Consider the following 21,782-nt stretch of genomic DNA (forward strand, 5'->3'; position numbering starts at 1 on the left):
GCAACTTTAACTGATTTCTGGAAAAAAGTTACCAAGTAAACAAATAACAGAAAGTGCTGGAGGAACTCAGCAGGTCTGACAGCATCAGTGGAGAGAGAATAGAGCCAGTGTTTCAAGTCTGGATGAACCTTTGTCAGATCTGAGTTTGTCTAGCATTTTCTAGTTTTGTTTCAGATTCTATCATCTGCAGTATTTTGCCTTTATCAATGAAAGCTCCTGACTCAGCAGAGATGGAGACATGTTCAAGAATTAATCTGCTAAGATTCTTAATCACATTATACAGAGAAGCTCCAAATAGAAATGTGGAAGCTGTACCATTTTCTAACAGAGATTGGGGCAGTGGAGTGGGGTGTGGTGAGGGGGTGATTGGAAGCTGTACCTGTGTGAAACATGCTGGAGAAATCTGTGTGTCCCTTGGAGAGATCTTAGTGCAGAAGATGTGGTGCAGGGGGATGGGGGTTGATTAGCGGTGGGAGAAACCTGTCCAGCATTTAGAAAAGCTCTGAATAATACTTTCATCTTAATTAACTTGAATGAATGATTTCTGGGTCCAGCCTGAAGGATAGAAGTCACCTTGTCCTGCTGTGTACATTTCTATTATTAGGAGTTGAGTGAAAATTTCTAAAAGCTGCACACCTTGGAGTGTACTGTAATGTGGATTTAAATGTTTGCGATTTAAGGTAGATTTAATTATGAAACTGCAAAATTTTTAAGGAAATATTTGTTTCTCCTAAATAAATGTTGACAGAGATGATGTATAACACCAACTGCTTCTTCTGCTGAAATAAAATAATATTCCCTTTCTTTTTGCAGGTTCATGAAAGGTGATTTCCACATTGAAGTGTGCATCAATGATTACTTAGATGTTTTCTGCCCTCATTATGATGACTCTGTACCTGAAGACAAGACTGAGCGCTATGTTCTCTACATGGTGAATTATGATGGCTACAGCTTGTGTGATCACACCTCCAAAGGGTTCAAGCGATGGGAGTGTAACAGGCCTTATGCGTCCAACGGTCCTTTAAAATTCTCGGAAAAGTTCCAACTGTTTACTCCATTTTCGTTAGGATTTGAGTTCAGGCCTGGCCGCGAATATTACTACATCTGTAAGTATTTTTCCTTTTCCATTGGTTTTCCCAATAATTTGAAAGTGGTGTTGCACAACAACCTGTTAAGTGATTGTTTTTGCAAGGTGAACCTTATTTAGCAACTACCTTTCAGGCGTTGTTTTGAGTCTCCCAAGGCACATTCTTCTTGAAAGAAAGCATTTAACTAGTATTTACTTTAAAAACATATGACTCAAAAATGAATCCTATTTCATACCTTGCATGTAATGTCACTGACAAAAATGAAAAATTCTGGATTTTCTGTGCCTCCAAATTAAACATTTTTCCCCAGAGAGGCAGGACTACTTTGTGAACTGCAATTAAAGGTCCTGAAAGTCAATGGTCATGGCTCCACAATGTGGAATCATTCAATTTGTTGAGAAAACAGGGCATTGGACAGCATAGGCAGTTGATGAGGATCAACATTTATATGGACTTTGGCTTTGAATCTTCAACCTTAAAGATCAGACTTCAGTCAGCTTTTCCGGTGAAGATTAATGGACAAAGCAAATCCTCTTTAAAATGAAGTTCGCTCCATGCATGGATCTTCCTTACTTTTCCTAGAATAAATGATCAAAGCAGACTGTTCTTATCTTATATGATTGGGTTTTTTCATCCATTCCAGTGTGCAAACAGTGATTGTACAAGGGTATGGGGGAGGACAAGGGTCAGAAGGCCAGCATTGCGGGGTCACAGGGCTTGTCAGTGATTGGGAGGGAGGCTGAAAGCGCTGGGCTACTACGCATGCGCCGATCTCAGTGCTAAGAGATTGCCGCATACACAGTGGCTCGCTTAGTGCTCTTCTGCCAGCTGCTTCAGCGGGGATAGGCCCTGCCCACTGATTTTCAATGAGATTCACGCTAGTGCACTCTACAGTGCACAGTGTGTGGAAGATTTATTTTGAAAATCCCACTGAAAAAAGTAGTGGGATTTATTCGAGTGTTATGTGAGTTCAATACTTTGAATCCTTTCGGGAGGATCCCACCCTACATTAAAATCCGATACTGGAAAAGTGGTTCAATTGAGTGGCTGTGTTGATGTAAATGTGCAGTTAAACAGACAGACTACAGACTTGCCCTACATATCTTTAAAGGTAACTATCTAGCTCCAGTGGGGAGAATCAGGCTGGAGAGAATCAATCTAAACTGGGCCGAGATGAACGTCATGTCAAATTCCGAAGCAGGCCTATTGAAGATTTTAAAGAAACGTCCCATTGTTTTTAATGGGGAGCTGGGAAGCATGAAGGAGATCTGTCAGGTTAAAGATAAAGGATGAAAGTTAAAGATTAAGGATGCTTAAAGGCTAGGTCAGCACTGTATGCAATGTAGAATTAGAGCAGTTTGATCAGGACTGTCCAAAAATGTGCAGGTTAGGTTGATTGGCCATGCTAAATTGCTCCTTAGTGTTAGGGAGGTGTCAGGGGGATCTGTAGGGTAAATATGTGGGGTTATGGGGTTAGGACCTAGGTGTGATTGTTGTTGTGCAGACCTGATGGTCTGAATGGCCTCCTTCTGCACTGTAGGGATTCTATGACTGGAGCCTTTGAACCCGTGAATGTGAGTGATTGGGCCATGCTGAAAGTACCCATGATGGAGAAAGAATATCAATCCAACACTTTGTGGACAGCAGCATCCTCTGCCCTGATCAATGATTTATTCGCTGGATTGGCTTGACTCTAACACTTCAGTAAAATTGACCTTCATAAAGCTTATCCCCAGATGAATATGGATCCAGATTCACAACAATATATGGCAATCGTGACACACAAAAGGCTATTCAGACATAAAAGACTTTCAGTTGGCATCATGTCTGCATCTGCATTGTTCCTGTGTGCCATGGATCAAATTCTAAGAGTCATAAGAACATAAGAAATAGGAGCAGGAGTAGGCCATCTAGCCCTTTGAGCCTGCCCCGCCATTCAATAAGATCATGGCTGATCTGTCGTGGGTCAGTTCCACATTCCCGCCCTCTCCCCATAACCCTTAATCCCCTCGCTTATCAGAAACCCATCAACCCGCGTCTTAAAAATATTTAGCGAGGCAGCCTCCACCACCTCAACGGGCAGAGAATTCCAGAGATTCACCACCCTTTGAGTGAAGAAGTTCCTCCTCAACTCCAATCTAAACCCCCCCCCCCCCCCCCCCCCCCCCCCCTTTATCTTGAGGCTGTGCCCCCTAGTCCAACTGTCCTTTCTGAGCGGGAAGAGTCTCTCCACCTCTATCCTGTCCATCCCATCCATCATCTTATACGTCTCAATGAGATCTCCCCTCATTCTTCTAAACTCTAACGAGTACAAGCCTAGTTTATTCAGCCTCTCCTCATAGCTCAACCCCCTCAACTCCGGTATCAGCCTAGTAAACCTCCCCTGCACTCCCTCCAAGGCCAAAATATCCTTGTGAAAGTGCGGCGACCAAAACTGCACACAGTACTCCAGCTGCGGCCTCACCAATGCCCTATACAGCCGCAGCAAGACCTCCCTACTTTTATATTCAATCCCCCTCGCTATGAAGGCCAGCATCCCATTTGCCTTCCTGACCACTTGCTGCACCTGCAGGCTGGGTTTTTGTGACTCATGCACAAGGACCCCAAGGTCCCTCTGCACCGTCGCCTGCTGCAGTTTTTCGCCACGTAAGTAATAGTCCTTTCTACCATTATTCCTACCAAAGTGGACCACCTCGCACTTGCCAACATTAAATTCCATTTGCCATTTCCTGGCCCATTCGCCCAGCCTATCTAGACCCTTCTGCAGACTCTCCACACCCTCCGCACAATTTGCCATTCCACCAATCTTGGTGTCATCAGCAAATTTCGACACCATACACTCGGTTCCCTCCTCCAGATCATCTATATAAATGGTAAATAGCTGAGGCCCCAGCACCCACCCCTGGGGCACTCCACTAGTCACCAACCGCCAATCCGAATAGCACCCATTAACCCCCACTTTCTGCCTCCTATTTGACAACCAATCCTCTATCCACGCTAACACCCTACCCCCAACTCCATGCCCCCTTACCTTCTGCAATAACCTCTTGTGAGGTACCTTGTCAAACGCCTTCTGAAAATCAAGAAAGACCACATCCACCGGCTCTCCTCTATCCACCGCCCTAGACACATCCTTATAGAACTCCAATAAGTTTGTCAGACACGACTTCCCCTTAACGAAACCAATGTTATATAGACAATAGTCCAATACTATATAGACAATATCTTAGTTATTGGAAAGATTGAGAAAGAACATTTCCACAATCTAGATGTCACACTCCAAGAGATGAGAAGACTACGAATTAAGAGTACAGAAAGATGAATATAATTTTTTCCAATCCTCTATAGAATATTGTCATAGATGCAAAGGGACTGCATAAGTTGCCTTCAAAAGGCAAAGCCATTATTGAGGCACCTACACCTCAAAACGTAAATCAACTTTTGTTCTTTTTTGGGCTTATTAAACTGTTATGGAAAGTTGTCTCTATAATCTAGTGACAGTTTTTACACAACATATTGTGTTAAACCAGGAAATGGGTGGATCAGTGGGAAAGCCTTTGGACAAACTAAAGAGGCATTGTTAAATTTACCTTTGCAACTGGCCTGTGACGTCTCACCTCATAGGGTAGGAGTAGTGGTTTCTCATAATGCCCAATTCTGAAGTGAAGCCAATTGGTTTTTGCATCAAGATTCTTAAAAAAGGCAGAAATGAACTTTGCACAGATAGAGAAAGGTCTGGAAACCATTTTTATCAATATCTATATCAAAGGAAATTTATTAACTGATCATTGACCACTGATAATGATATTTGGGGCTCACCCCAAGATTCCATCTCTGGCAGCGAGTCGTATGCAGAAATGGGCATTGCTGTTGACAAAACACACACACGATAAAATATCTTCCGTCAAATCTCTATGGGAATGTTGATGGACCCTCCTGATTACCTTTACCTAACACATCATCAATAAGCAGTTTGAATGGAAACATTTCCTACTTTGAGCAAGTAGATATCACTCCTGCAGGACAAATTGAGAAGTATACCAGAAATGTCCCGCTACTGTCCGAAGTTATGGACGTGTGGTACTTCAGTCATATCAACAGGAACAAATCCAGAGTCATAACCACATGTTTCCTAAAGACTCAAAATCGTGCAGGCTGGTTGTCTCCTCTGGGGAATGAGAGTCATCATTCCACCATTATTAAGGAAATGTGTACCAAATCAACTACAAGAAGATCACTGTGGTATAATAAGGATGAAGGAGATAACCAAAAGCTATTTTCAGTGACCGCAGGGCTCAATACTGAAAGCAAGGAGAAGATGGCAATGTGCTTGTTTTGTGCAAACGTTTGGAATGTGCTGCCACTTCGAACATCCCATGGAAATAGCCAAAAGAGCCAGGGCAAAGGGTTCATATAGATTATTCTATATCATTTGAAGGACGTATGTTTCTCATTGTAGTCACCGCACACTCAAAATGACGTGAAGTCGCCATTATGAAGACAATGTCCTTGGAGAAAACAATAGAGTGCCTGGGTGAGATTTTTGGAAGATTCAGTTACCCAGAGCACCTTGTTAGTGACAATGGAGCACAGTTGGTTTTCCAATAAAGCTTTGTTCAGACAATGAAACATTTGTTGAAGGTAACACGAGCAAGGATCATTGTCTAAATGATTGAACAGCTTCCTGATAACATACAGGAATATAACACACTCGACAACCCAAAGTCCTCTGACATTGCTCATGATAAATGTCAATTATGCACCATGTTTGATTTGCTTAAGCTGCCCAAGACAAGAGAAATGGTCGAGAAGAAACAGCAAGGTCAGGTTATATGATGGGAGAACAGGGCCAATTGCCATGTTTTTATAAAGGTCAAGAAATATTGGCAAGGAACTATACTACCAGTGAGAAGTGGATATCTGCCATTGTCTTAGCACAGGCAGGACCGATCTGTTACACCATACAAACTCAAGAAGATGTAGAATGGAGAAGACATGCTGATCAACTTTAGGCAGCCAGAACCAGTTTTCCAGAGATAGAATCAATTAAGAGTTCACAATAAGTTGAGCCAAATGAACACCTGGGCATATCTCTGATCCTGACAATACCCAAAACAATTGGGGAGAACAATTAGTTGAGAACACTTCAACACTGAGCCAGCCTCTGAACACTACATCAGGTCAGGTGAAGACAACCACCAAACTAAATGAAAAACACTAGAATATGCAGTCAACATGAAAATGCAGACACCCAAGGTTCATCGACAATCAGTCAGAAATCAATGTTGTCTGAAACATCTAACTTATTGACTGTTGTGTTTATTCATTGTTCATATTGAGAACTTTGATTGTTAATATTGTACTTTGTTTCATTGCAAGAACCCCTAATGTAATGGGGGAGGAAAGTGTTGTGTACTCACGTTGCTCCTAAGTGGAACAAGGGCACTTTAAGGGACTGATCACATGACATCCTGAGAATTTTAACAGCCATTTGTGCAGGGAAACAGACAGTCTATCCTCGCAGCCTGTAGCATAAACACCTTTCCAATAAAGCTTATTTGTACCTTGATGATTTCATATTTTCCCACATTGACTTCCACTTGCCAGTTTTCAGCCCATTCACTTCACTTGTGAATATCTGTCTGAAACCTATTTATAATCCTCCTTACAAGCTGCGTTCCCTCCCACTTTGTATCACCTGCATATTTGACCACTGTATACTTTGTTGCTGCCTCCAAATCATTAAAATATATTTTATGAAGAACTGCATTCCCAGCACAAATGGTCACAAAATGAGAAGTATTGGCAATTGATTTTGCTGTAGCTTTTTTCGGCAAGATTGGCTACATGGACATAACATTACCTGTCTGAGGAATAGCCTGGTTAAGGTGCAACACTTCATTATCAGCTGCTGATGATAATAAAATGGAGCACTTTTGTCAAACTAAACAAAACTGTGTTTGAATTTGATTGCTTTCCCCATCTTTTCCATCCACCCCAAAAAAAATGTTAGCGCCTAAGTCAAGAGAGCCTCAGATCCCAAAATCTATGATCAAACACTGTAAATAAATAGTCTGCTGGGAGATTCGATCAACAACATGGCCCCTGAGAATGTCCTGCACAGATGGCCACGTAGGGTACAATGGAATTGAACACCATGGGTTATTCCCTCTGCTACCATAGGATCAGACATCATGGGGAGAATAATTGACTCCAATGCCACAGACTATAAGGGAGTCTAGTCAACCTTTCAAAACAGTTCACAGTTTTAAACAGAAGAAAGGGTTGGACTCAGTCTGAAGTCAGACAAGTTTTGTCACTTGTGATGGTTGTTTGTATTTCGTCCCTGGCACTGTAATTCTGCCAGATACCCCACAGGTGACCCTAAAGTCCTTGTTGCATGGGCGCTGAGGGAAAGGGAAGTAGTATTTAGTTTTCTCCTTTTGTTGAGAAGACCTAGTGTGACTGTCTGGATGTTTGAAATGTCCAGTAAGTAATCAGACTGGGAGCCATGGGAACCAGAAAAATAGGGAGCAAAAGGGAGAGGGAAAAAAGTTTGCTGGCAGATATTGTGGCAATTTTGGCAGTCTTATTTTAATGACATTTCTTGAAATTTGCTAGGATATCATATTGGAGAACAAAGGACATTTTCATATTTTAGAAGTAAAAGCCAAGTGGAAATTATTTTACTGATTAATATCATAAGCTTCTAGAACAAAAGCTTGTAACTACTGAAGGAAATTATATGTGTGTAACTGCAAAAGCAAAATCTTTATTTTTTAATAAAATTAATGTGTATTTGGTGATAACTAATACTAGCAGCTTATTGAAAAGTATGTGGTTTTAGACAGAGGGAGAGAGAAAGATCATAACTGGATTTAATCTTTCTCTGAAATAAATGTGGGAGCTAGTCATTTTTTCGGAAGTGCGGTGTAACTATGTGCTCTGGGAAATTAAAGCATGTCTTTGAAGCTTCACTTTGGTATGAAGTGGAAGGAATCCTTCCATTTGAATTCTCAGAGGTGCTAGTTAGACCTGCTACATCTCACCTCGACAAAAACTCAAAGTGGAGAGAGCGAAAATGCCCACAGCAGCTTTTGTATCTGCTTTTCCCCAGGCTGCCTATAAAAGAAAGTCCTTGTTAAACACAGCAGCTAAGTTATGAAGGTTAAGCAGAGATCTGTGTAGATTGATCTGTGAGGATTCAGACATTCACTATAATCATCTGCTGGAGAGGCAGAGGGAAAAATAAACTTATTTCCAGTAAACTTTGCATTAACCCTTTTAGCATAATGAAATCTGTGTCAACACAGTTTTGACAATGCGGTTCGATATTGTTCTCCATGTATGATTAAATGCTTACCTTTCGATAGCTAGTTTACAAAACCCACTAGAGACCTTCTTCACAGAAATTAAAACGTTATAGCTTTTCACTATTGGCATTGGTGATGGTGGATTAGCGCACGGGCAAGGTGATCTTTAAGATGCACCTTGCATCATAATTAAACCTTTTATATACTTTCAGCCTAATCCAAAAGAAAGGTGCACAGGATGATTACAAATAATTCTGACAGTTCTTTTTTAAATTAGTGTATATGCTGGCTGCCATGTGGCATGCTGAAAACATTCTTAACGGCCACAGTAAACAAAATAGTTATTATAGTGCTTAGATAAAGATTAACGGTTCTGGCAATTCATTTAAGAAAAACCCAATTTTACTTCAGTGTTCCAGTTCAGTGCAAGACATCACAATAAAGATGATTTGTTGAGCCTCTGATAAAATTAGATGGCTAAGACAGAAGCTGGCGTAATTCATTGGAACAACAGAAACTAGTTAATCAGCAAAGCTCATGTGGGATAAAATCAAATTGATGCAATATTTCTTAATTTTGGCACCCCCAGCTTTCAGCTTTAAGCCTTGGATCTGGGATGCACATTCTAACCCCTTCCCCCACCCAGCATGAGGAATGTTATTTTTATCTACATTAAAAAAGCATGGACTTCAAATGGCTACCATTTTGCAGTACAGAAAGACTTTTCAAGTGCTGTACATCTGTAACCAATCCTTTAGAAGACTCGATAAACTATTAATAAACAGCATGAATTATGTTGTAAAAGTGACCTCTTTCATAAAAGTACAACATGCAGGTCATGTATTAGTACTTTAGATTTTAAGAGTCACATGTCGATGATAATCTGTTCCCTAGGGCTATTTAAAATTAGTTTTTTTGTAATGTGTAGTAAACCATACTCTCAAATAATAAATATAAAGACCCTAAAGCAATCACTTCAAATTCTACAGAGTTCATTTTCCCCCTCTTTCTCTTAATTCTTACCAATATTGAAAATTCATAATGTTTTACAGATGGAGCACTGGTTTGCTTTTTAATGATGAATTTGCCTTGGTTGGATTGCTGTGATATTTGGGAAGATTTGTGTCTGTTGACGCTTTCCACAAACATAAATGCCGACAGTATTTTACCACTCGAGCCTGGACTATAAAACTTACATAATAAATAACTGGCAAATATTTTGTCTTTTATATTCCCTTGCACAGCTGTGTCCTCCTTCCTCTCCTGAGCAATAGAACACACTGGCCATTTGTTGGTTAGTTCACATTTTGCACTGTGGGGAGTTGAGAGTGTGGAATATTTAGCAAAGAGGTCCATTTGCAGCAGCTACTGCATGCTTGGGTTCTTCCTGGACATTTAACATCTGCCTAATGAGGTGTTCCAAGGCCAGTTTGCTTGCATTTTGTGCAATGATTATGACTTTGGTCATTATTCCCTCTAGTATGAGGATACATGTATTTGCATAAATTTTACCATCCCCTAATTGCAGAGACAATTCTGCAATGAAGAATTCTTTTTAGATCAGTTTATTTATAGAGAATAACTTGTTTATCACGTGCAAGTTGATCATATTTTGGCTCTTCTCTTTTTGTGAGGGTATTTGAGGTGACTATCCCGTTCCTTTGTTTTATCCCTTCCTACTGCTGCCAGTAGTGTCCTCTGTAGGGCCCAGATATCCTGGATTAGGCCAGACTCAGTGGGGTGGGATTGAGGAGGCTCACATAGCAATCCTGCCCAATCCCACACACCACCTTCTCTCCACCTACCTCCTTTTGAACAGAGCTGCTCATTAGTACCAGATCTCAAAACTTCCCTCAGAAGCCTCGACCTCACAACTTGGGCTTTTTCTCAGGATGACTGAATGGAATATTACGGAAAGAGTTTTTGCGTAACTTGATGCAACATACTGCCCTTTTTCTCATCCATTCCTTCTGTTCGGTTGAACTGTCCGAACTTTCTACAGATCAGTGAGAATGATTGTACTGAGCCAACTGAGAAGCCCTGGATTCAGGGGTCAATCCTGCCATCACTTGAGACTTGGGAGGGAGGACAGTGGAAGATAAAATACTGTGCTCTTTAGAAACAATTAAACCAGATGTGCATTTTGGGTCAAAGTTTCTGTTTTCAACAATGGATATATTGCCAAATTGGAGCGGCTACTCCTGCAGTTCTGGTTGTACTTTCCTTCCACACACACCCGTGGTTGGTACCTCATCATTTGCTTCAGCTCCGAAGAGGAATTGAGTGGAGCAGGACTTGACCCTGTGTCTGTAATGGTGAAACCACAAAATCGAATGATTCAGTTATGGCATCTGGAAAGATTTTATTCTGTGGTTTTACGCAAGAAAAATTATGTTGACAAAACATCACGGGATTGCTTTAGAAATAAATTGTGATGAAGTCCCTTTGCCATTTCATCCAGCGAAACTAAATAAATCAAACCGAACGCTATTTTACCGAAATTTGTATTTCTGCTGTGTGAAGAGTCTCTAGATAGTTTCTATAAATGGAGAAACTAGGCTACAAATTTTGTTTTTACTCTTCCAGAGCAGTCTCACAAAAAGCCCATCTGTTCCATATTCATAAATGCTGCTCTCACTTACAGGGGCTTAGTCTTCCCTGGAGTAATTTGGTAATGATATTTTCAGTGAGAGACTGAAAGTATCTAAGCATGCTCAGTTGTGCTATTGATGTTGGTTACAAGGCGGTAAGTGAACCTTGACATTGGGTAGCACTAAACACCTTCCACAGTGCACCACTGTGTTGACTTGTGAAATATCCATATCTTTGTGAGTGGCTTAATATTAGTCAGTGTGAAAGTTTAAATTGTTCCATGTTTTCTGTTCCATTTTCACTTCTAAATTAATATGGAAAAAGTGTTTCTTCGCAGTTTAATGTTTAATTAATACTCTATTCAAAATTCCAGAGGCCAGCATTTATCTCCAAAGATAAATTGATGTCATGCTTTAGCAGATTGACCATTTAATTAGTTATTCCCTCACCAAAATTCAGGAATGGATCATGTAAATTAAAGGAATAGAACAGAGTAAAGGTCAGCTCCTACATTGAGCATATTTCAAGTTAGGATGGAAAAAAAGCAAGGATTGAATTTGTTGCAGTTTGGTAACAGGTTGTGGTACTATCTTAGACATGCAGAAGTCTGGGATCCAAATTCTGCCATTGGTAAATGGGTGCCATGGTGGCACAATGGTTAGCACTGCTGTCTTACAGTGGCAGGGATTTGGATTCAATTCCTGCCTTCGGTGACTGGGTTTAGTTTGCACATTCTCTCCGTATCTTCCTCTGGGTTCTCTGGTTTTCTCCCACAATCCAAACATGTGAAGGTTAGCTGGATTGGCCAAGCTAAATTGCCCCTTAGTGTCCCAAGATGTGTCAGTTAGATGGATTAATCATGGTAAATTTGTGGGGTTATGGGAATAGGGTGGGGGAGAGAAACTGGGTAAGAGGCTCTGTCAGAGTCTGTGTAGACTCAATGGACCGAATGTCCTCCTTCTGCACTGTAGGAATTCTATGATCTAAGTTTTTTTGAAAGTGAATTGATATTGTGGACTGACAGATAACCATGAAAGATACCAGCATGCTGTAAAAGCCCAATTGTTTCATTAATATCCTTCAGCAAAGGAAACCTGCCATCGCTATCCAGTCTGGCCACACTTGTGTGGCTAATTCAGGGCAACTAGGAATGGGTAATAAATACTGCTTTGATAGTATCAGTCAAAATGAGAATTAGTAAAGCATTTTGTTTCTTTGAGAAATGTAGCTAATCATCAAACACAATGACCTGCTGTGCCTGCTGTCAGTTAAAGAAATAATGGAGCCATTCTGTGCAAAGATGAGATGAATGGGCACTTATGCCGCTACTTTACCACCTCACTCAGGCAAGGCTTGTAAAATCCCATCTGAGGCCAACGGAGAATTCCTTTCTGCGAACATCACTCGCCCTGATTCCAGGCAAGCGAGGTGGTAAAATTCCGGCCTTAGTGTTTTTGGTAATGTTGGTAGAGGGAGGAATGTTGGTCAGGAGAATTTCCTGGTATTTATTTTGTACCCGGAGGAAACCCATGTAGCACTGGGATTGTGAAAACTCCACTCACCCAGATTGAACCTGGCTGCCTAGCTGGGTGAGGCAGCAGTGCTAACCACAGTGCCACTGTGCATCCCCTCTGCATAGTTTATGTTTGCATTCTGTAGTGAAACATTGTCAACTAAAATTGGGCAGAATTCTCCCAAAAATGTTCTAAGTATTGAATTTGCGGGAAAACTGGAGTGATTTGCTCTGTTTTTTCTCAGTGGGAGTTCAGACTAGAATTTCCCACACCCTGTGCACTGTAGAGACCATCAGCATGAATATCATTATAAATCAGTGAGTGGCACCTATTCCCACCCGGGAGGCTGAAACCAATGGGCCTCTGCACATTTGCAGTGTCCCACACTGTCAGCCTCCCAATTGCTGACTAGCTCAATTGTTGGCCAGCCCTGTGTCCCCCCAGACCATTCTCGGGCCAGCCCGAACCACCCCTTCCCCACCCCCCACCGCCCTCCCCCCTCCAGCCCATCCCAAATGCTGGCCTCCCTTCTTTGTTGACCAATCCTAGTGGCAGTGGGACCCCCCCCCACCAATCATCCCCTAGGCTCTTCCCACTTGGCACTGCCTGATGCCTGAAGGGCAGTGCCAAAGTGCATCCTGGACATTGGCATTTGCCCCTTGGGCAGTGACAGGGACATAGGCTGGCACTGCCAGGTGTGCCATGCCCGGGGGCACTACTGCCTGACCTCCAGGGGGCCCCAATTACTGCCCCCTTCACTTCAGTGGGGTCAGACTGCTATTTCCCCAAAAGTGGGGACCAAGTGTAATCCTCGCTGGAGTGAAACACTCCAGTGGGTGCAAGAGGCTAGCGGGCCCGGAGAATCCAGTCCTGGGCCCATGAATAGCATTTAAATGCTATTTAAACTATTATTTAAATACTAGTACCACTTTCCCACTGATTTCTGGCATGAACCGGACCACACCGGAAATCCGGCGCTGGGAGGCGTTATTGGGGCATAAACTCCTGTGTGTGATTCTCCCAGCCTGTTGCACGAAAAAATTAGCGCAGTGGGATGGGAGAATCATGGCCAGTGTGTGTATGGTATGACTGTTCATTGATAGAAAGGAATATCAGGTGCTTTAGAGTCACCCAGGTAAACTGCTGCTATTATTGCTCTGTAATTGATCCCTTCATGTTGTCCTTCTGCCTGAAAATGGCAGAAGTGATATGATGCATATTCCTTTTAGCTGTTGAATTAATATAGAAGTTCAGACCAATTTCCTGTACTATGCATTTTTCTGCTGGCTGAAAACTATCCCAGTACGGGACTTTTCAAACTTAGAAAAAAGTTTAAAACAAAAGCTGACATTGTGCTTTGACTGTCAGGTAAAAATCCTTTGTGATGATCATTCTGAAGGAATTGTAAAACCCCCTAGTCCAGCAGCATCTGAGGGAGGAGCATGGTTAATATCTAGGATGGGATCCATCAAGATGAGTGCAGTTATGCAAATTGTTGAATTATAAAATAATTTGCAGAGCAGAAACACCAGCCAAATAGAATGCAGCCTCAGTTAATGAAAAATGGGGAGATTTGATTTGATTTATTATTGTCACACGTATTGGGATGTAGTGAAAAGTATTGTTTCTCGAGCGCTATAGGGACAAAACATACTGTTCATAGAGTACATAGGGGAGAAGGGAAGGAGAGAGTGCAGAATGCAGTGTTGCAGTCATAGCTGGAGTGTAGAGAAAGATTAGTTTAATATATGGTAGGTCCATGCAAAAGTCTGATGGCAGCAGGGAAGAAGCTGTTCTTGAGTCGGTTGGTATGTGATCTCAGACTTTTGTATCTTTTTCCCAACAGTAGAAGATGGAAGAGAGAATGTCCTGGGTGCAGTGGGTCTTTGATTATGCTGGCTGTTTTCCCGAGGCAGCGGAAAGTGTAGACAGAGTCAATGGATCGGAGGTTGGTTTGTCTGATGGATTGGGCTACGTTCACAAACCCTTGTAGTTTCTTGCAGTCTTGGGTAGAGCAGGGGCCATTCCAAGCTATGATGCAACCAAAATGGATGCTTTCTATGGTGCATCTATAAAAAAAAGTCGTAGTGGACATGCCAAACTTCCTTAGCCTCCTGAGTAGATAGAGACATTTGTGGGCTTTCTTAGCTATAACGTCAGCTTAGAGGAGACCAGGGTGGATTGTTGGTGATTTGGACACCTAGAAACCTGAAGCTCTCAACTTTTCCCACTTCATCACTGTTGCTGTAGACAGGGGCATATCCTCCACTACGCTTCCTGACATCGATGACTATCTCCTTTGTTTTGTTGACATTGAGGGAGAGATTATTATTGTCACAGTATTTCACCAGATTCTCTATCTCTGGTGACACTGGTAATGATCAGTAACCCAAAGGCTCTGGCTGATGTTCTGGGAACACTTGCTCAAATCCCACCAGGGCAGCTGAGGAATTTAAATTCAATTAATAAGTTTGGAATTATAAAGTTGATTGTTGCAAAAACCCATCTGATGACCATGAAACCACTGTTGATTGTTGCAAAAACCCATCTGATTCACCAATGTCCTTTAGGGAAGGAAATCTGCCATTTCCCCCCATGTGGCCTGCATGTGACTCCTTACCCACAGCAATATAGTTGACTCTTAACTTCCCTCTGAAATGGCCCAGCAGACCATTCAGTTCAAGGGTAATTAGAGATGGGCAACAAATGCTGGCCTTACCAGTAACATCCACATTCCATGAAAGAATTAAAAAAAACAATAGGATGTGTTCGTTTACACCCGGTCTCTTGATAAATATTAAATTGTGATGTTTAAGACTTACATTTCCTTTGTCCGATTTAAATTTATTTTAGGTCTCATTGAAGACAAATTGTTACCAGTAGCTGTAACCATCAGAGGAAGATTTTCATCCTGTAGCAGGATAAATAACAGTGATGACAATGAGTCAAATAAACCACCAGGACTAATATCAGTTCTGTAAGTGAGTGGAATACTCTCTTGCAAAGTTGAAAATTCACATCAAAATCCTACTCAGCAGGCCTTGAATTTGACTTCTACCTTTTTAATTATGAAAATGCTGTCACAGACTGATGTAGCCTTGTTAAAGGGAACCACTGTCATCTCATGAAGAATCATTCTAGCCCACTGTGCCTACGTTATAACAGCAAACTCAAAAGTTCTTCAATGGCTGTCAAGTGCGTTGGCTTTCCTGAATAAATGCAAGCCCATCTTCTGTTGCATACATGCAATAAATCAGTGAGGCAGTGATGTCACATTGCTGTTATCCTCTGCCACTTTAATTCCAAAAACAAATAATTTCTTTGTAAACCGTGGATTTGTGAAAATTTTACATTAAGGCACAACTTGGCATCATAATAAACAACAATAACGGATGCTGTTTAAGTACTGCAGACCCATTATATATTGATATTTAAAATGGGGATTGTTTCATTGTCTAGATGTTAGTACTTCAATCACGCTTGTTTTCCCAACATAATAAACCGAGGTCAACTGAGGGATCGTGTTGATTTTCTCACTGAGCTCTGTGTACTTTAATGTCTTGCTGGAAATGGAGGAAAAATCACCTGAAGCCCATAAAATACCATCACATTCCTTAATGTATTTACATGTACAGATTCTTTTCTTTAAAGAAAATAGCTTGTAAAAATTCCCCACAGTATCACTTTGATATCAATGTTTAAATCTCAAATGCGTGGTGACAGCTGCCAAGAAGTGGTTCAAAGTGCTGCATTGAATTATCTTTTTGTGATTGTGGTTAAAAAGAGAGTTCTTTGCACAAGCAGAGAAGGTGCATGAGCAAAACCTAGGCTGATGTGGTCATTTCCAAATTGTATGCAGTGTTTATTAGGGAAGAAACTCTGCCAGCCCAGTGTCATGCTTGTGTATTCTTTGATATTTTACTTAGGTTCTTGTTTGCAGCAACCTTAAATTAAGTTTGGGGTTGGCAGAGAATTTGCTATTTACTGCTATCAAATCCATTTTTTGGATTGAAATATTTGTATTTCCCCATCTTGAATTAATTTAGTTTTTAATTTGCTTGCTGCTTTAATTCCTTTTTAATATTCACATCTTCTTTCTTCACTTTCCTGAAGCGACAGCATGTATTAAATCAGGGGGCCCAGAAATTCCTCAGGATTCCACACCGCCAGTGTATGTGTGGCAGAGCAGAACCTCTGACAGAGGCTCCAAACACATTCCAGGGACAGTGTCATTAACATAAAGCAAGAGTGGCTGGCTGATGTCTGCAAGGGCACAGTGGAGTCCGTTGCAGTCCATTCTGACTCATCTTTCAATGGTGGAACTCAATCCTCTGGCCCAAACTGGCCAAAGGTAAAGACATTTTCAGCCTCTTCATCTCCACCTGGTGAAGGTGACCATCCTCTTCCCGGGATTGAATCACATATCCTAGCAATATAAGGCTTGAGCACACTCCAACTGCTTTGTAGCATGCAAATATCTAGTTTAATTAAATGGTGACAGAAAAAAGACTAGACTGGGTGGTGCTACATGTTAACACATCCGTCCTTGTATCTACTCCTTGATTGAAATCCAGCCCGGTCTCGTTTCTTTGCCAAACTGCAGGAACCAATATGAAATTTTGTGAGGTGGTCCACTTTGGTAGGAAGAATGGTAGGAAGGACTATTACTTACGTGGCGAAAAACTGCAGCAGGCGACGGTGCAGAGGGACCTCGGGGTCCTTGTGCATGAGTCGCAAAAACCCAGCTTGCAGGTGCAGCAGGTGGTCAGGAAGGCGAATGGGATGCTGGCCTTCATAGCGAGGGGGATTGAATATAAAAGTAGGGAGGTCTTGCTGCAGCTGTATAGGGCATTGGTGAGGCCGCAGCTGGAGTACTGTGTGCAGTTTTGGGCGCCGCACCTGCGCAAGGATATTTTGGCCCTGGAGGGAGTGCAGAGGAGGTTTACTAGGCTGATACCGGAGTTGAGGGGATTGAGCTATGAGGAGAGGCTGAATAAACTAGGCTTGTACTCGTTAGAGTTTAGAAGAATGAGGGGAGATCTCATTGAGACGTATAAGATGATGAATGGGATGGATAGGATAGAGGTGGAGAGACTCTTCCCGCTCAAAAAAGACAGTAGGACTAGGGGGCACAGCCTCAAGATAAAGGGGAGGCGGTTTAGAACGGAGTTGAGGAGGAACTTCTTCACTCAAAGGGTGGTGAATCTCTGGAATTCTCTGCCCGTTGAAGTGGTGGAGGCTGCCTCGCTAAATATTTTTAAGAAGCGGGTTGATGGGTTTTTGATAAGAGAAGGGATTGAGGGTTATGGGGAGAGGGCGGGAAAGTGGAACTGAGCCACGACAGATCAGCCATGATCTTATTGAATGGCGGGGCAGGCTCGAAGGGCTAGATGGCCTACTCCTGCTCCTATTTCTTATGTTCTTATGTTCTTAAATGGGTTTCCATAACGTGACCAACCCTGGTAAATATAAGGGGACATGCAGCACATTTTAACTGGCATGCATTATGCTGAGGACTTTCCAGAGCACGTAAAGAGGAATTTCCTGGATAAGCTCAGGTGCAACTGTCCCTATTCATTTCCATCCCACCCACCTGTCACATCTCTCTCATGTGGAAATTAGATAGAAAATTACCACCATACCACCCTAATGCCTAGGGGCAACACAGTAGCACAGTGGTGAGCTCTACCTACCTTACAGTGCCAGGGACCTGGCTTTAATTCTCAGCTTGGGTCACTGCCTGTGTGGAGTCTGCACGTTCTCCTGGTGTCTGCGTGGGTTTCCACCAACAGTCTGGAAGGTGTGCTGGTTAGGTGCATTGGCCATACTAAATACTGCCTCAGTGTACCCGAATAGGTGCCGGAATGTGGCAATTAGGAGATTTTTACAGTAACTTCATTGCAGTGTTAATGTAAGCCTACTTGTAACACTAATAAATATACTTAAACTCTCCTTCTAGAATTTTAGACCAGGTTCAGGCCACTATTCCAACTTCTCTCTCTCACTTTCCAATCCCCCAATCTGAACAGGTAATTTAATTGTGATATTGTGCATCTGTCTCTCGATTATTACCATGTGAACTCAGTAAATTAGATATTTTGCTTCAAGTTGTAACCAAGATTCAAGAAGTCCCTTGCTATCAGATGTTGGACCCTTTCTGAAAGTCAGAACACTTACTACTATTTACAGATTTCATTTGTATTAAAATTAAACTGTCCCTGCAGTAATTTATCACTGAAATTGCCGAGTGATTTACCCTGTTTTCTATGTGAAAATAGGGATGTTTGAAACTATCTGTGATGGATGTATCTTGAAAATTGAACTCCAGCACACTCCAGCTGCTTTGTAGCATGCAAATATCTAGTTTAATTAAATAGTGACAGAAAAAAGACTAGACTGGGGGGTACTACATGTGAACACATCCGTCCTTGTATCTACTCCTTGATTGAAATCCAGCCTGGTCTCATTTCTTTGCCAAACTGCAGGAACCAATATGAAATGGGTTTCCATAACGTGACCAACCCTGGTAAATATAAGCCCACAGCCTAAAACTGCCCATTTGATTTACCATGAATTAATTATCTCTTTCAGACAGAGCATAAGATTAGCTTGTGTGAGAGATGGAAAAATGTGCACTGATGTGGTAGAGGGTGCTATTCTGAAGTTGGGCTTGTGGTTTCTTAGGTCATAGTAGAGGTTTGGAAGAATTTTGCACACATGCCAAGCCAGAAAACCACAAAAGCTGAGAAGCCAATTGAAAAAAAATTAAATGCGTAATAATACAGAGCAACAAAAAACTAGCCTGAATGCAAGACATTTAAATGCATTGAGAAAGTAATGTAATTATCACAGAGTAGCCTACACTACTATCTATGTAGCAGGATCTTCTCTTCATTTCCTTGTGCTATAATTGAAGGTACTGGAGGGATGTCTGGGAGCTCGGACTTTGCTAAATAAGATTATTACCTGGGATAAGCTTCTCAACTCTGTACTTCCCCCACCCTCCCTCTCCCCAGTTCACGGCAACACTGGCCTTGTACCCCCCAGTTAAAGCTGGTAGGATAGCTGCTCTGAGGAAACAAAACTCTGCTGCTTGCAGGAATACAGACTCCTGTCCTTACTGCTATACACCCAAGAATTCTTGCCCATAGAATGTAGCAAAGTTCTGATGAGCCAGATTGGTTCGAGATAATGGTGAAGAGAAAATTGGGAAGTGTCGCTAAGGCGGCTTCGTTGCACAGTGGTTAGCACTGGATAAAAGCAAATTACTGCGGATGCTGGAATCTGAAACCAAAAGAGAAAATGCTGGAAAATCTCAGCAGGTCTGACAACATCTGTAAGGAGAGAAAAGGGTTGATGTTTTGAGTCCAAATGGCCTGTTGTCAAAGCTAAAAGGCATGGAAAGATGTTTACACTGCAGGGTGAGGGAATGAAAGATGAGTCATAGCACAGAAACCAGGAGGAAAGACTGCTAATGGCAATCCACAGAGAGAATAAAAGGTGTGAATGACCAAATGGCCGAGAAGCTAAAACAGATGAAGATGTTGGGGAAGGGGAGAGGGAATGGATGGGACAGAGGTAAAATTTAGAAAAGGGGAAGCAAAGGTGAGAAAAGGGAAGGGAAGGGGGATAAAGTAGGGGGAAGGAGTGGGAGGGGAAGAAAAATGAAGAAAGACAATAAAGAAATAAAAGATAGAGAACAATAAAAAAATTATTAAAATAGAATGAAAACATAGAAGTCAAGGTGGGGTAGAGCAAATCATCTGAAGTTGTTGAATTCGATGTTGAGACCGGAAGATGAGATGCTGTTCCTCCAGTTTGCGTTGAGCTTCACTGGAGCATTGCAGCAGGCCAAGGACAGACGTGGGCATGGGAGTAGGATTGTGCGTTTAAATGGAAGCAACCTGAAGGCCAGGGTTCTGATTGCGCACAGACCGAAGGCGCTCAGCAAAGTGATCACCCAGTCTACATGTGGTCTCTCTGATACAGAGGAAACCACATTGGGAACAGCGAATAGAATACACCAAATTGAAAGAAGTGCAAGTCAGTGATTAGCACTGCTGCCTCACAGCGCCAGGGCCTGGGTTCGATTCCCAGCTTGGGTCACTGTCTGTGTGGAGTTTGCACATTCTCCCCGTGTCTGTGTGGGTTTCCTCCGGGTGCTCAGGTTTCCTCCTACAGGCCAAAGATGTGTTGGTTAGGTGGATTGGCCATGGTAAATTGCCCCTTAGTGTCAGAGGGACCAGCCAGGGTAAATGAATGGGTGGGATTGTGGTCGGTACAGACTTGATGGGCTGAATGGCCTCCTTCTGCACTGTAAGAGTCTATGATTCTATATTTTCTACAAAAGGGGGGAATGTATTCCAAATGCATTTCACAAATAAGGCAAGTATTAGAATGCCAGGCAGGAATTGTAATAGGTTTTGAGGAGATATTTGAAACAAGGAAAGTTGCAGCCAGGTTAGAAGAATTTGGGAAGAGGATTCCAGAATGTGAGATGGGATGGATTGTCACTTGTGGTGGAATGGAATAAAAGTGAAAAGTGCAATGGGCTGTAATTGAAAGAGTGAGGAGGGTTAAAGTGGACTGTGGCCTTGGAGGGAGTTTTAGATAAGATTCTGAAATTACAGGCTTGGAGATGAAAAGCCACTAAACATTGCTGAGAATTGAGGTGAATGGGACAAATGCCGCTGAAACATTGTCAATCTTAAAAGGATTAATTTAATTTTAAATTGTATTTATTAATTTATTTGCTAGCTTTTGAGAGTGACACAAAATGATCCTGTTTGAATGCATAGAAATAAGGTCAGAATCGGCTATCAATCTGCATTGCTTCCAGTTAGAGTTTTTTCCCAAGTTGCAGCTCGAGCATTTAATACCTGTGAATACTAATTAGAGATTGTGACATGCAGATTTTCTAATATTACAGTCCAGTCAATCTGCCAGTCTGAACAAGGTTGTTTTCACTTCAGTCATAATGCACAGTGGAAACTCCCACCACCTGAAGCTAGTTTCAAATTGTCAGTGTGACTTAAATTATTCTGGCAAATCGCCAGTCACTTCTTGCCCTGAGGAAAACCACAGTTTGTATGTGTGGTGGGGGGACAGATGAGTGGGTTGGGGGGATGGTAATACACTATCTAATGCACAAAAAAAGATCAGAGCAGAGAGGGTGGACTCTTGTAGTTTTCACAATTGCCATTGCTGTTCTTGTTGTGCAACTCATGGAGCAGTTATATCAGTCTCTATCTAATTAATAATCTGGCACTTGTAAT

The 21,782-nt window shown here is 42.0% G+C and overlaps 1 protein-coding gene across 5 annotated transcripts in view; it reads left to right on the forward strand.

The window, feature by feature from the left end:
- The window catches only part of efna5b (ephrin-A5b), a 204,586-nt gene that overhangs the window by 173,276 nt on the left and 9,528 nt on the right, over positions 1–21,782 (forward strand). For all 5 annotated transcript variants that reach the window (XM_080189047.1, XM_080189044.1, XM_080189045.1 and 2 more), the window contains one exon: positions 814–1,106. In XM_080189047.1, coding sequence (XP_080045173.1) covers positions 814–1,106 — 293 coding nt within the window. The remainder of the gene's footprint in view (positions 1–813; positions 1,107–21,782) is intronic.

The sequence above is a fragment of the Carcharhinus amblyrhynchos genome, chromosome 5 (genome assembly GCF_965287045.1).
Source record: "Carcharhinus amblyrhynchos chromosome 5, sCarAmb.v2.hapA, whole genome shotgun sequence".
Classification (NCBI taxonomy): domain Eukaryota; kingdom Metazoa; phylum Chordata; class Chondrichthyes; order Carcharhiniformes; family Carcharhinidae; genus Carcharhinus; species Carcharhinus amblyrhynchos.